The 15,560-nt window shown below is 39.9% G+C and overlaps 1 protein-coding gene across 10 annotated transcripts in view; it reads left to right on the forward strand.

The window, feature by feature from the left end:
• The window catches only part of DPH5 (diphthamide biosynthesis 5), a 37,761-nt gene that overhangs the window by 14,867 nt on the left and 7,334 nt on the right, over positions 1-15,560 (forward strand). For all 10 annotated transcript variants that reach the window (XR_016210823.1, XR_016210820.1, XR_016210821.1 and 7 more), the window contains exon 5: positions 13,166-13,286. Coding sequence is in view for 5 of the 10 variants with exons in the window: in XM_008264811.4 (XP_008263033.2) it covers positions 13,166-13,286 (121 nt within the window). In the remaining 5 variants the exon portion in view is untranslated. The remainder of the gene's footprint in view (positions 1-13,165; positions 13,287-15,560) is intronic.

Genomic DNA, 15,560 nt, shown 5'->3' on the forward strand with positions numbered 1-15,560 from the left:
AGAGTTACAGAGAGGCAGAGGCAGAGGCAGAGAGAGGTCTTCCATCTGCTGATTGACTGCTTAGATGGCCACAACGGCTGGAGCTACACCAATCCGAAGCCAGGAGCCAGGAGCTTCCTCTGGGTCTCCCACGTGGGAGCAGGAGCCCAAGGACTTGGGCCATCTTCTACTGCTTTCCCAGGCATAGCAGAGAGCTGGATTGGAAGTGGAGCAGCTAGGACTCAAACTGGCGCCAATAAGGGATGCTGACGCTGCAGGTCTGTGCCACAGCGCTGGTGCCGGTAAACATTCTTGATTTTGTGGCAAGCATTTAGCCTAGTGGTTAAATCTGCATCCCTTATTGGAGTACTTGGGTTTGTTGCCTGGTTCTGTCTACCTACAGCTTCCTACTAGAATAGACCCGGGGAGGTAGTGGTGAAGGCTTAGATGGTTTCGATTCCTGCAACTCATGTGAGAAACACTGATTGAGTTCTCAGCTCCAGCTTCTGTCTGCCCAGTCCCCATTGTTGGGGTCATCAGAGAGTGAGCCAGTGCATGGAGGAGCTCGTTCTTATTCTAATTTTTTCTCTTTCTCTGTCTTGTAAATAAATATATATTAAAAAGCAAAAGCAGCCTGTTAATTCTCTACTCAGTATTTTTCCTTATAGACTGCTATCTTTTAAGAATTGATCATTACTTGAAGAAAGGAAACAAAGAAGGGAGTATATTATGTAACAGATAAAGATGTGTAAATCAAAGCTAATGGAACAATTTTAATTCACATCGGTTTTAATTATATATCTGATGAGGAAAGTTAGCTAGCCATTTGTCCTATCATATTTGCTCTAAATTACATTAACTATTAACATTTAAAAAATTTTAAGCATAAGCATTAAAAAAAAATCCAATAAATTATGTTATCCAGACTGGCTTGAAGTAAAAATTGGTGACCCTGTCTGCCTTCTGATCCTCCTCACTGATAGGGAGGTAATTGTTCTCATGTTTAAAATGGGTGAAGGTATTTGGGAAGAGATTTACTGTGAGATTGACAGTCTTCACATAAGCTATTAAGGTCATACCCAATTTTAATATTCAAGACTACTTCTAAAAGTTCATTGATAATATAATATATAATATAATATATAATAATATAATACACAATAATATAATATACTAGTAAATTTATTTAAATATATTAAAATTTACTATATATGAATGAAATGGTCATTTTTCCATTCAATTATTATTTATAGCTGTTGTCTATATTCCCACTAAACTAAAGTCTTCTTTTTACTGGTTAAATGACTTATTCGGTGAAGTATTAAGCCTTTTTACTGTAACGTCATTCTTTTTTTTTTTTTTTTTAAACATGAGGCAAACTCATTCTTTTTTTTTTTTTGATGTTTTTAATTAATTAATTAATTTGACAGGTAGCGTTAGAGACAGTGAGAGAGAGAGACAGAGGGAAAGGTCTTCCTTCCATTAGTTCATCCCCCAAATGGCCGCTACGGCTGATGTGCTGCGCTGATCCAAAGCAAGGAGCCAGGTGCTTCTTTCTGGTCTTCCATGCAGGTGCAGGAGCCCAAGTACTTGGGCCTTCCTCCACTGCCCTCCCGGGCCACAGCAGAGAGCTAGACTGGAAGAGGAGCAACAGGGACTAGAACCAGCACCCATATGGGATGCTGGTGCCGCAAACAGAGGATTAACCTAGTGTGCCACTGTGCCAGCCCCCTGTAACATCATTCTAAAATATGTTATCTCAAAAACTAACAGGGGCTGGTGCTGTGGCACAGCAGGTTAAAGCCCTGGCCTGAAGTGCTGGCATCCCATATGGGCCCCAGTTCAAGTCCCAGCTGCTTCTCTCCTGATCCAGCTCTCTGCTATGGCCTGGGAAAGCAGTAGAAGATGACCCATGTCTTTGGGCCCTTGCACCCATGTGGGAGATCTGGAAGAAGCTACTGGCTTCTGATCAGTGCAGCTCTGGCCATTGCAGCCATCTGGGGAGTGAACCAGGAGATGGAAGACCTCTCTCTCTGTCTCTACCTCTCTCTGTAACTCTCTTTCAAATAAGTAAAATAAATCTTAAAATATAAAAGAAAGAAAAAATAACAAAGGGAAAAAGAAAGAGGGTGAGAGGTAGAGAAGTGGAGGGAGGAAGAGAATATTATTATGTTCTTAGAATTGTATCTATAAATCACATTGAATCCATTAAAAACTAATTAAAATTACAGTTTGTTAAAAATAAATAAAATAAAATTATTTTTTAGTTCAGCAAAAAAATAAATAAATAAAATAATTCATGGATCTCTTAAGTTGGGAGTGGTTACCAGAGGCTGGGGGATGCAGGAGAGGAAGGACTGGGAAAAGGTTGATTAATGGGTACTGCTAAATTATACTTAGATAGGAATAAGAAGTTCTGGTGTTCTTTTGTATAGTAGGATATCTATAGATAATGATAATGTACCCCCCCCCTTTTTTTAAAATAAAGCTAGAAGAAAGGATTGAATGTTTTCACCATAAAGAAATAATACATGTTTGAGGAGACAGATAAATTTATCCTGATTGGCAGAGACCATGGTAGTGGAATAGGGAGGGAGTTTATTACTCTAGCCTAGGAATGATAGTTAAAAAAACATGGAGAAAGTGCAGTCTCAGGGAAGAGATAGGGAGAAAACAGCAGAGCAAACTCTGTGCAAGTTAGAAGCACATTGTGTACCTACATGGAGGCTGTGGACGTGTACAACGTGTGTGGATGTGTGTACAACTCCAGACCCCAGCCTCAGCATCAGCTTTGGAGAATGAGATGAGACCACACTGCAGCAGCCAAAGCCACTGGCGAAAGGCTGTGTGAAGAGGCTTGTGTGAGTCCAGCTTGGAGCCTTATGGAGGACAGTATACCTGCCAACCTAGAGGGAAAAAAAGGGAGGCATGTTTCTCTCTCCCTGACCACCCAGCACCAGTGTCCTGTAACTAGCCGAGATGGGGTGGGCACCATTTAGATATATGTGACAGCTATTCCAGCTTATATCCATGCTCCCAGCAACCAGCCCAGAAGAGACACTTGAGTCTGGCTGGGAGAACTGACAGGAGGCTAGGTGCTTATGACAGTGGGAATCTTGTGTGCTGGGACTGTGAAAACACTGTGGTTGCATGTGATGGTGCAGGGTGTGGCTGGGTCTCTGGGCAGTCACTGTGGGTGGCTCCACACACTCAGGGCTCCCTGACTCCCTGGTGAGGGTCATGGATGTGGGATCCGTGCTCACACCGAGAACTGGATGGATCCTTTGTGTGGTTCTTATGGCAGCATAGATGAATATTGTACCCCCTGGGGTTAGTACCCAGGCATTGGTCTTCTTGGAGGAGAGGAGGCGAACATGAGACTATGCCAACAGAGCAGATTAAACCTCTCTTCTTATTAAAAAAATAAAAATGAAAAGAAAAAACAGATTTACCATGCCCAATCTGGGTATCACCTTGGGCCTCCCCTCATCCTGGAGCACTGAGAGCTCCCTGACCAAACCCAGCACACGTCCCAGGGTATTCACTTGAAGCAGACACTCCATGCATCCACAGAGGCATAGTCCAAAGATAAAAGTCATCACAGGGTGAAAAAAAAGTATCTCCACAAATGTCTAAAAATAAAATCAGCAGTTCAAGAAACAAGAATAAGGAAGACAACATGAAGCCCCCAAAAGAACACAGCAACACTTCAATACTATAATGTGAAAATGAAGAGATTGAAGAAATGCTGGAAACAGAATTCAAAACAACTGATTAGGATTACTTACAAGTAATCAGAAGCAAAATCATGAATTGAAGAAATCCATACATGACATCAATGAAATTTTTCCTCACAAAATTGAGATTTTAAAGAGAAATCAGAATGAAATATTAGAAATGAAGGATTCAGTTGAACAAATAAAAAATGCAATGGAAAGCCTTAAGAATAGACTCAGTAAAACAGAAGAAATTATATCCGAGTTAGAAAAACAATCTCTGGAAATTTCACAGAACAAAAAAAATTTAAAAAAGAAACTAGAAAACTATAAACAGTGTCAGAGATTTATGGGATACTATCAAATGACCCAGCATATGAGTCTTAGAAGTTCCTGAAGGCATGGAAAGAGAACCTGGATTAGAAGGCCTTTTTAGTGACATAATTGCAGGAATTTCTCCTAATTTGGAGAAAGAAAGGGACGTCCAAAAACAGAAAGCACATAGAACTCCTAATAGACATAACCAAAAATATCTTCACCGCAACTCATTGTAGTCAAACTCTCCATGGTAAAACATAAAGAAAAGATTCTAAAACGTGCTCAAGAAAAATGCCAGATTACTTTCAGAGGATTTCCAAATAGACTCACAGTTGACTTCTCATCAGAAACTCAACAGGCTAGGAGAGAATGTTGAGATATATTCCAAGACTTAAGAGAAAAAAAACTGTCAGCCCAGATTACTCTACCCTGCAAAGCTCTCATTTATGAAAGAAGGCAAAATAAAGACCTTCCATAACAAACAGAAATTTAAAGAATTTGTCACCACTTGTCCAGCCTTACAAAAGATTCATAAAGATGTGCTACACACAGAAACATGGCCATCACTGAAAGAAGGTGAAGGCAGAGAATCTCCCAATAAAAGTACAAAGGAAATCTATAGTAAACAATAGGAATATTTATGAAAAAATAGCAGGGCCAAGTCATTATTTATCAATAGTCACCTTAAATATAAATGGCCTTGGGGCCAGCGCCATGGTGCAGTAGGTTAATCCTCCACCTGCAGCGCTGGTATCCCATATGGGTACTGGTTCTAGTCCTGGCTGCTCCTCTTCCAATCCAGCTCTCTGCTATGGCCTGGGAAAGCAGTGGAAGATGGCCCTAGTCCTTGGGCCTCTGTGTCCACATGGGAATCCGGGAAGAAGCACCTGGTTCCTGGCTTCGGATCGGTGCAGCTCCGGCAGTTCCAGCCATTTGGGGAGTGAATCAATGGAGGGAAGACCTTTCTGTATCTCCCTCTCACTGTCTACATCTCTACCTCTCAATAAATAAATAAAAAAAAAAAAAAAAAAACTTAAAAAATATAAATGGCCTCAACTCTCCAGGTAAAAGATGCTGGCTGAATGGATTGAAAAACAAGACCCATTTATTTGCTGCCCACAAGAAACACATCTCACCAACAAAGATAACATGCAGACTGAAAGTGAAAGGATGGAAAAAGATATTCCATGTTAACAGAAACCAAAAAAAGAGCTGCCGTAGCCATCCGAATATCAGACAAAATAGACTTCAACACAAAAACTGTTAAAAGAGCCAAAGAAGGGCACTATGCAATGATTAAAGGATCAATTCAATGGAAAGATGTGACTATAATAAATGTATACATACCTCATTACAGGGCATCTGGCTATTTAAAAGAAATGTTAATGGAAAAAAAGAAGACAGAAACAACCTTATAATAGTACTGGGGGACTTCAGTACCCCACTTTCAGCAATGGATAGATCAACCAGACAGGAAATCAGCAAGGAAACAACAGTTAATTGACACTAGAGTCCAGATGGACCTGATATCTACAGCATTTTTTGTTCTACAGTTGTGGAATACACATTTTTCTCATCAGTGCATGGAACTTTCTCTAGGATAGACCACAAACTAGGCCATAAAGCAAGTCTCAGCAAATTCAAAAAAATCAAAATTGTGCCATGCATCTTCTCTGACCACAATAGCATGAAGCTGGAAATTAATAACTCAAGAATCTCTAGAACATGTGGAGACACATGGAGGCTGAACAACATGCTCTTGAATGAACAGTGGGTCATAGAAGAAATCAAAAGAAATAAAACTATTGGGGAGCAGTTATTTTCTCATCCTATTTATTGAATACTTAGTATAGAATTAATCTTCTGTGTATAATTAAAGTAGATCTTAGTAAAGAATAATTGAAAATAATTCTTAGTGAAAAATAAGAATGGGAATAGGAGAGGGAGGAGGAAGAAGAATGGGAGAGCAGGTGGTAGGGTGGGTAGGATGGGAAGAATCACTGTTACTAAAGTTGTATTTTTGAAATGCATGAGATTTCATACCTTAAATAAAAGGTTTCTGGGAAAAAATAAACAAAAAAATTATCCTGATTGGACTTTACACAAAGCATATATATATAGAAACATCACTTACTCTCTCTATATGTGCATATATATAAGTGATATACATAAATAATATTATATATAATATATATACAAATTTAGGAACATAGTAGATAAATGTTTTTTAAAAATTATCATTGGCTGGTATATGGAAATTTGAATTCCTGCCAGGCAGGATTGGAATAGCAGAAATTCATTAAGAAGTGGCTATTATAGTTGTTTAGAGGAGAGATGTTGATGTCTTGGACTGCATGGAGGGGGTGGGGTATAAGAGAAATTCAAAGAAGTGAACCTGAAGTCACTTTCTGTTAAGAGAGTTGGAATTTAAGGAGATTTAAAGAGGCATTTCTGCCATACTGATAGGAAACAAGATGAGCCCTCTCCCATCTGCACTACCGCAGTTACTATGGTCCTTTCCCAAAAGCCTTGTCTATGGAGCTAGAACTTTTTAATACCATTATGCAGTTGGCTTCTGATGTTTTCCTTGGTTGTCTTGTCATTGCCAAAGCAGTTGGCTTCTGTCACTAATAGCCTTGTCCAGACTTCTTGTGCTTTCAAGACCATGGTTAATTATGAAATTGATGATGTGGGTAGAGCATGATTAAGTTTGTCTTTTTCCTAGACTCTTTTTTTTTTTTTTTTTTTTTTTTTTGACAGGCAGAGTTAGAGAGAGAGAGAGAGAAAGATCTTCCTTCCGTTGGTTCACCCCCCAAATGGCCACTACAGCCGGCGCGCTGCGCCGATCCAAAGCCAGGAGCCAGGTGTTTCCTCCTGGTCTCCCATGTGGGTGCAGGGCCCAGGGACCTGGGCCATCCTCCACTGCACTCCCAGGCCACAGCAGAGAGCTGGCCTGGAAGAGGAGCAACCAGGACAGAATCCAGCACTCCAACCGGGACTAGAACCCTGGGTGCTGGTGCCGCAGGTGAAGGATTAGCCAAGTGAGCCGCGGTGCCGGCCTCTCCTAGACTCTTTATGGTATGAATGTTGCCCTGAAGTCTCTCTTAGTCTCTTTCTCAATGTCAGGGAAACCATTGTTACATAAAATGCATGTGCTGATAAAAATAATGAAACAACCTCAAGATGGATATTCTGTGTCAAAGAGAAAACTAGTCGCTCTGAGTTATATGGTTTTGTGCTGCATATTTTGAGTTCTGCTAGCCTGGATTCCTCTCACCCCTCAGATTTAAATGATTTGCTTGAGGAAACACATATGTGTAAAATACATGTGGTACTTAATAGAAGTATTTGCAAGTTACGTCTTTGAGTTTTTCCATCTACACGATAGATTTCTTAACAGATTTTTAAACTTAAAAATGACAGAAGGTTTTTATTTGTAATGCAGAATATCAAAAACCTTCAGCCTAATTATAAAGTGAAGTTTAACCAAGCTTCTGAAAGGAGACAAATTGGTGGCACCAAGCTGAGTCAGCAGACTACTAAAATCATTCAGATATATGGTTCTGAAAGCTCAAGCTAAGTTGACAGGGAAAGAAATGAGGCAGTTTCATCAACTGTTCAGCTGGAATTGACAGGAATTGGCACTTGGTCAGATGTAGAGATACTTAGAGGCAAACAAGTCAGGTATGTTAGCTATTTCTAGAGAACTGCTTCATGCCATTCTAAATATTGCCCAAGACTTCCCATCTCTGGCGATTTGTTCATACCATTGCATTCTTTTGCCACACTGCACTTCTCTACTGTAAATCTTATGTGTCCTTAAGATCTAGCTTTTATCCTCTTTTAAGAAGCCACAGATGGCCGGCGCCGCGGCTCACTAGGCTAATCCTCAGCCTGCGGTACCAGCATCCTGGGTTCTAGTCCCGGTCGGGGCACTGGATTCTGTCCGGTTGTTCCAGTCCAGCTCTCTGCTGTGGCCCGGGAGTGCAGTGGAAGATGGTCCACGTTCTTCGGCCCTGCACCCACATGGAGACCAGGAGAAGCACCTGGCTCCTGGCTTTGGATCGGCGCAATGCGCCAGCCGCAACACGCCGGCCCTAGTGGCTGCTTGCGGGGTGAACCAACGGAAAAAGGAAGACCTTTCTCTCTGTCTCTCTCTCACTGTCTAACTCTGCCTATCCAAAAAAAAAAAAAAAAAAAAAAAAAAGAAGCCACAGAGGCTATGAGTCTGAATCTCATATTTGTTAATTATTACCACTCCCTAGGCTGATTTGTCTTTCTTTTACATCTTCTCACTTAGGTGAACAGTGGCCTATATATAATGGATGGATTTGAGTTGAATACTTTTTTTATTTTTTGTTTTTGTTGTCAATAATTAGATGAAATGTAATTTAATAACAAATTAGTAAATTGCTTTTTCTACAAATTATATCTAGGTTAAAATTAGTCAGCTTACTGACTACTCTGTCTCTGCCTTCCCAATAAATAAAAATATGTTAATTAAATTTTAAAAGCCCAGGAGGGAGGGGGGTATCACAAGCATTTGGCACAGAAGTTAAGATTACTTAAGAAGCCCACATTCCATATCAGAGTGCCTGAGTTTAACTGCCAGCTCCATTTCCAATTCCAGCATCCTGCTAATGCATACTCTGCTAGGCAGCAGGTGATGGCTCCAGTACTTGGATCCCTGCTACCCTCTTGAGAGACCTGGATTGAATTCTGGGTTCCTGGCTGCAGCCTGGTCTACCTCAGCCACTGCACACATTTAGGAAGTGATTGAAGGAAAAGTTGCTTACTGTTGAAAGACAGCTTAGTAATTAGGCTTCTGCAACTTCAAGTCTTTTCACTATGATTTTGACAGTTCCTTTTTATGCTTTTCTGGTAAGTCCTTGGATGGTGAAACAGAAAGTACTGATCCTTCTGTTCTTTGACGTAGTAACATCCAAATGGTGAAACAGCTTGCATAATGTCCCTAGATTCATTGAAGAAGTTTGCACTACACCACAGGAGTGGTTACGGTTTATAAATCAGTGTCCTGGAAAGCACTGCTTGTATGGGGTTTTCCTTAATCCTCCCAAATTAGACAATTCAAAGACACTTTTACACAGAATGCTTCAGTTGTTGCCTGTATGTGACTAGCATCTCAGTTCTTTTAAAGTTCCTCATTTTCTTTTTAAATGAAGAACTTAGTTATTTCTATAACTCTTTCCATGACTTTTAATATTTAAAGTATTTAAAAATAAGTGTATGTATAAATTTTTTTAATGTAATTGTTATTCCATGAAGTTTTTTTCATGGAATAATACCAATGTTAAATTTTTTTTCCATGTACTTATTTGAAAGGCAGAGAGCAACAGATCACCTGTAAACGATTCTTTCAATGACCACAAAAGCAGAGATTAGACCTGCCAACGCCGGGAGCCTGGAACTCTGTCCAGGTCTCCAACATGGGTGGCAGGGACACAAGTTTGAGCCATCACCTGCTGCCTTCCAGGATGCTCAGTAGCAGGAAGCTGCTTCAAAAGCAAAGCCAGAACTCGAACCCACAGCCTCTGCTATGGGATGTGGGCACCCTAAGCAGTGACTTAAATACTGCCCCAAATGCCTGCAACCTAATACTTGAAAATTTGATCAGAAACAGCAATTATATATTTTAGAATGTAAATAGTTGAACTTTTCAGAATTAAATAATGTGGTTTTGCAAATATTTAGTAACATTTTTGAGCACACTATAATAAGGAAAACAGTTAAATTATAGTAAGTCCTAGTATTTTAGAACATCTACATATCATTATTACAAACATTATCTTTATTGCATCATCAAATTCCTGACATTTACTGAATCTTCAACATGTGCAAGGCTTTAGTAGACACTGCATACTTTGTTATCGTTCAACCCTCAAGCATTATTAGGTTATAGTTTCTGTACTCATTTTGCAAGAGTGTTCCTCTTTTGGGTCAGGAAAGCTATTTGACTTGATCACTCAGCTAGCAAGAACCAATGCCATGACTCCAGAGCCTAAGCCTGCCCTGCAGACTGTGTACCCTATGAAATCCTGAGCTCTGTTCTACCAGTACCCTTAAACCAACATAATACCTGGCACACAGTTCATGTGAATGTTTGTTGGGTAAACTTGCCTCTCAAGAATAGTAACAATAATAGAATTTCTCAACAGGGCCGGGGCCATACCTGGGAGATTGGCACAGGATGATGTATTCCTGGAATACCACCTTGGAACTCAAAATACATTTTTTCACAGAGAAATCTTATTACATGTGGCAGGAAGATTCATGACAATGAATACTTGAAGTTACATGAGAACTTGTGTTCTTAAAGTGTGTGTGTGTGTGTGTGTGTGTGTATGATTTATTTATTTATTGTTTGAAATGCAGAGTTACAGAGGGGCAGAGGTAGAGAGAGAGAGAGAGAGGTCTTTCATCTGTTGGTTCACTCCCCAAATGGCTGCAACAGCTGGATCTGAGCCAATCCAAAGCCAAGAGCCAGGAGCTTCCTCCAGGTCTCCCATGCAGATTCAGGGGCCCAAGGACTTGGGGCATCCTCTACTGCTTTCCCAGGCCCTAACAGAGAGCTGGATCGGTAGTGAAGCAGCCAGGACTTGAACTGGCGCTCCTATGGGATGAGCAAGGAATGTTGAGCTTTTCTAGGGGATGAGGGACAAAGACCCTTAGTATCCCACCTTCTAAGTTTCCCTCCCATCTGTCCTTCATTTCTTGCAACAGCCTGTGGTCTGAGAGCCTTCAGCTACTGGAAACAGAGAATGACCAATCTCTGCTCCAGATAAGTTTCTTATTTTCAAATGAAGAACATAAGATTTAGAAAGCTACATGAAATCACAATTTGTGGCAGAAGGCTAGATGTGATTTTCTGTGCCTAATGTTTATAGTTCTTTGATAACTTCTCTCAAGCACTGTTTAAATATTAAATCTTTATATAAAACTTTAGTATTGTATTTTATCATGCGTTAAGTCTGAAATAAATATCCTTTACACAGTGCCTACCTAAGAATTAGTATTAGCATACTGCTTCACCATTTGAGTAACTTTTCCATGCTATCTGAGGCTCACAGTGCTAGGGATGGGATGAATAGTATTTCATTTTATTTTATCATTATTACTACTTTAAGATATCTGAGAATACTTCAAAAAGTTCATGGAAAATGGACTTTAAAATGTTTTTTGTTATGCAAAAATTTTTGAAATTAATGCATAATTAATTTGTAATGCACATTTTCATGAACTTTTTGAAGTAATTATTTGAGAGAGAGAGTGCCCATCTGCTGGTTTACTCCCTAAATTCCCTTAACAGCTAGGACTAGGCCAAGCCAGGAGCAAGGAATTCAGTCCTGGTCTCCCATGTCTGTGGGAAGGACCCAACTACTTATCATGTGCTGCCTCCAGGGTTTGCATTAGCTGGAAGCTGGAGTCAGGAGCCCCTGGAGCCAGGTGTCAGAGCTGGATAGCAAACCCAAGTACTCTGATGTGGAGATGTGAGTGTCTTTAAGTGCTATGCTAAATGCATGCCCCATGACCTTTTTTTTTCTTTCTTTTTTTTTTTTTTTAAGATTAATTTATTTATTTGAAAGGCAGAGCTACAGAGAGGGAGAAAGAGAGAGAGGTCTTCTCCCCAAATGGCTTTACTCCCCAACAGCCAGGTCTGGGCTGATCCAAAGCCAGGAGCCAGGAGCCAGGAGCCTCCTCCAGGTCTCCCACATGGGTACAGGGGCCCAAGGACTTGGACCATCTTTTACTGCGTTCCCAGGTCACAGCAGAGAGCTGGACAGGAAGTGGAGCAGCCAGGACTTGCACTGGAGCTTATGTGGAACCCCAGCACTGCAGGCAGTGGTGGCTTTACCTGCTATGCCACAGTGCTAGCTAGCCCCATGAACTTTTTGAAGACACTTGTATGCTTGCATTTAATTTTTTTGGGGGGGAGCACCAAAATAAGCATTTTAAAATTCCATTTTTCCTATGAACTTTTAAAGATATCCTTCTAGGTTTAGACTAATGTCTCACAGCTAACAAGTTGCAGGGTCAGTATTCAAAACTAAATTTCCTCAGGATAAGATTTGGATTCAGGGGCTGACGTTGTGGCATAACGGGTAAACTGCCACCTGCAACACCAGCATCCCATATGGGTACCAGTTTGTGTGCTGGCTGCTCCACTTCTGATCCAGGTCCCTGCTAATGGCCTGGGAAAAGCTGCAGAAGATGATTCAAGTATTTGGGCCCCTGCCACCCACATTGGAGATCTGGAAGAAACTCCTGGCTCCTAGCATCAGCCTGGCCCCTGACCCCTGTGGCCCTCTAGGAGGTGGACCAGCAAATGGAAGATCTCTATCTGTCTCTCTCTCTCTCTCTTCCTCTAACTCTACATCTCAAATCAATCAATATTTTTTTTAAATGATTTGTAATCAGACTCAATTGGACTGGTGCAGCCAGCCTGCATCAGAAAGCAGACTTCACCGTTGTAGTCATGGCGAAATGGGGTAAGCCACTGAAGGGAGAAGGAAGATGTTAGGGGAAAGGCCTTCATCATTGAAGGTTGTAGTGAAGGAACAAATAGAATCTTGGGTATGTAAAGGGAGTGCAGGTTTTGAGCAATGACTGCAGTGAGTATACAATGGTGAATTTTATTGAAATGAGAGGGTAGAAAGGAGCATTCCCTCAGACTTAGGTTCAAGTATCTCTTTTTTTTTTATTAACAATTAGCTGTGTGACCTTGGGTAATCAATTGATCTTGGCAGTCTATAAAAAGTGAATAATAATATTAGCCTTGTGAAAACTGCTCTTACTGCTTTGATGTCTGAGGTATTTTTTTCCCTTATGGGTTCTGTGTGTTTCGATGTTTGTAGTGGCTACATAGCTGAATTACGGATTGGCTGCACATGTTCCTATCTTGAAGGCATAAAGTATGCTAGAAGCTTCCTGAGGAAAGATGCCTCAGAAGGACACCAGCTCTTTGAACCAATGTTTATTCCCTTTTCTTTCTGACAGATTAGACTCCTGAGCCATCTCCAGTCTGGTTCTCATTTTTTATTTGGTTATAAAGGGATTAAATTCTCTTCTTGTTTATGAACTAGTAGTTAGTGAATTGTTCCATCACTAATTCATGTTTTTTTTTTTTTTTTTAGTTGTATAATTTTGGAGAGACAGTGTCTATTGTTTTTTGGACAGATACCTGGAGACCCGAAAGCTTCTTTGACAAAGTAAAGAAGAACAGAGAAAATGGCATGCACACGTTATGCTTACTAGGTAAGGGTTTTGGAGTTTCCTTAGAGTTGCAATGTGAAGTTGTCATATGGTTCATATTTTGATTTTGTGTTAAGTTGAAAACTGTAACTAACTAAAAGTAATGTGCATGCTACACTGTATGCCAGACTCCCAGGGAGACAGGCATCTTCTACAATACCACATGGCTACTCCTGCATGTACATTTCATGTTACTCTCCCTTATATGACCTGATAGATCTTCTCCAACTTTCCTACTTGACATTTGTCCATCAGGTTCCTTTTTTTTTAGTGTATTCCAGTTCAACAGACTTATATTGAGCAAAAGTCTTCTCAAGCACCATGCCACATTTTCCTAGGGTTGTTCTTTGCATACTACAGTATTAATGCTATCAGAATCACAAAATGATTGATCTAGAAAACCTCAAAATTATCTTACTGAGACCTGTTTTACAGATGAAGTTGAGGGCCAGAATATTGAATCATTTCCCTAAAGTCCTCCAGCTGATTATTGGTGGCAAACTGGTAGAATCTACAAAGTCTGCTGTTTCCAGCTCTTTACATTGCACTATCCTGCCCACATCCTTTTTCTTTGTGGAAACAACTGAGATTGCTATTGTTGTGGGCAAGGCTAATGATACTGAGCTTTAGACAAGAATGGACTTTGCTTTCAAGCAGTCTCTGAAATTGAACTGGTTCACGTTCATTAGTAGGCACCTATTCTATTAGCATATGTTGTAAAAAGAAATACTGGTTTCAAAGCTTTAATCTCTGATGAACAGAGTATAGCTAACTAACATTTTTGATGACTTTGATATATTATTTACAGTTGGTATCCGAAGACATAATCCCGGTACTCATACTAATTATCTGGAGAATATTATAAACATGCCATTATCTTTGCCTTCACATTTATTAAATGGGAATAATCTCCCCGTCCTCCCAGAGCTGTTTAGAGCCAGGCCTCTAAAATTTGTGATGAAAGTCCAGGATACCTTTGTTTGTTGTTAAAAAAAAATTGTTCTATAATTTTCAATCTTTTGTATGTCAGATTACTGAAAAGTTCATAAATACTTGTACTCACTCATGTGATTACTCCATCATTTACTGGTTACAAAAACTCACATACTGACATCAGTCCTGGGCTCATGTTTCAAATTGTACTAATTTGATGATACACAATGTGAAGTCACTGAGCAGAATGCCTACCCCTAGGGAAAGAGCCAAGGATGAACCCATGATGTTGACCTCTGTGATAATACAGATACTCAAAACATTAGGAAAAGTTTCTATCTGTCAAAAACTTTCAAGTTATTTGCATAATATAGCCAGTTCTCAGCTGTTCAATAGTATATAATTTTGTACATCAATTTTGTAAGACAATCAGTATGTCTTAATAAAAGAAGTTCATAACTCACTTTTACCAATGGTTGGCATTTGTAGGAGTGCTGAACATCTGGTCTGCAGTCCATGTAAGGTCTGCGGAATCACTTGGTCTGGCCCTCCCAAGGCAACTGCAAGTGGGACTTGGAATTCTGTAAATCTATAGCAGGCTGATTTTTAAGTTAATAATTTTGTGTGGTCCACAAATGATGTTATACATAGCCAATTGGCCCTTGGCAGAAAAAAGCCTCCCCACCCCATAGAAATTGGAAATTAATATTCAGTGCCCATGAATCCATTCTGGCTTTCTGCTTGTTTTGTAAAGGTGGTTTACTGGAACACACCCACACACATTCATTTATGTATTTTAATCTGTGGCTACTTTGGAGCTACAATGATAGCAATGAGTGTTTGTGACAGAGGCCTTATGTCCCTCAACCTAAATTTTTGCTTTTAAAGAATTTGCCATGTCCTGATCTAGAGTGAAATTTTATCTAATCTCATGTACTGTGCCCTGCGCCCCCCAGTAACGCTATTTCCCATTACATTATTTTCCTTCATAGTCATATAACCCATCTGAATTATCTTACCAACTTGATTTATTTCTTCCGTACTTCATAAGAGCTAGAACTTTGTCTTGTTTATTGCTGTCTTCCTAATGTCTAGAAATCTGGCACAGTGTAGCTGTTCAATAAATATTTATGGACATTAATTGGTTGGAAGTTTTTTGTCAGACTTGGTTATTACCCCAGAAATCTTTAACTCTTGCTAGTTCATTTAATTCTAGCCAGAGTACATTCCATTTGTCCTATAAATCCCAGACCTAGATCAGGCCATAAATGCTTCTCTAACATTTTCTTTTTTGGGTTATGCCTATCTATATTGCACATATCATTAGCTGGTACAATATATTTT

Source organism: Oryctolagus cuniculus, chromosome 7 (genome assembly GCF_051225735.1).
Source record: "Oryctolagus cuniculus isolate XC-2025 breed Fujian yellow rabbit chromosome 7, ASM5122573v1, whole genome shotgun sequence".
NCBI lineage: Eukaryota > Metazoa > Chordata > Mammalia > Lagomorpha > Leporidae > Oryctolagus > Oryctolagus cuniculus.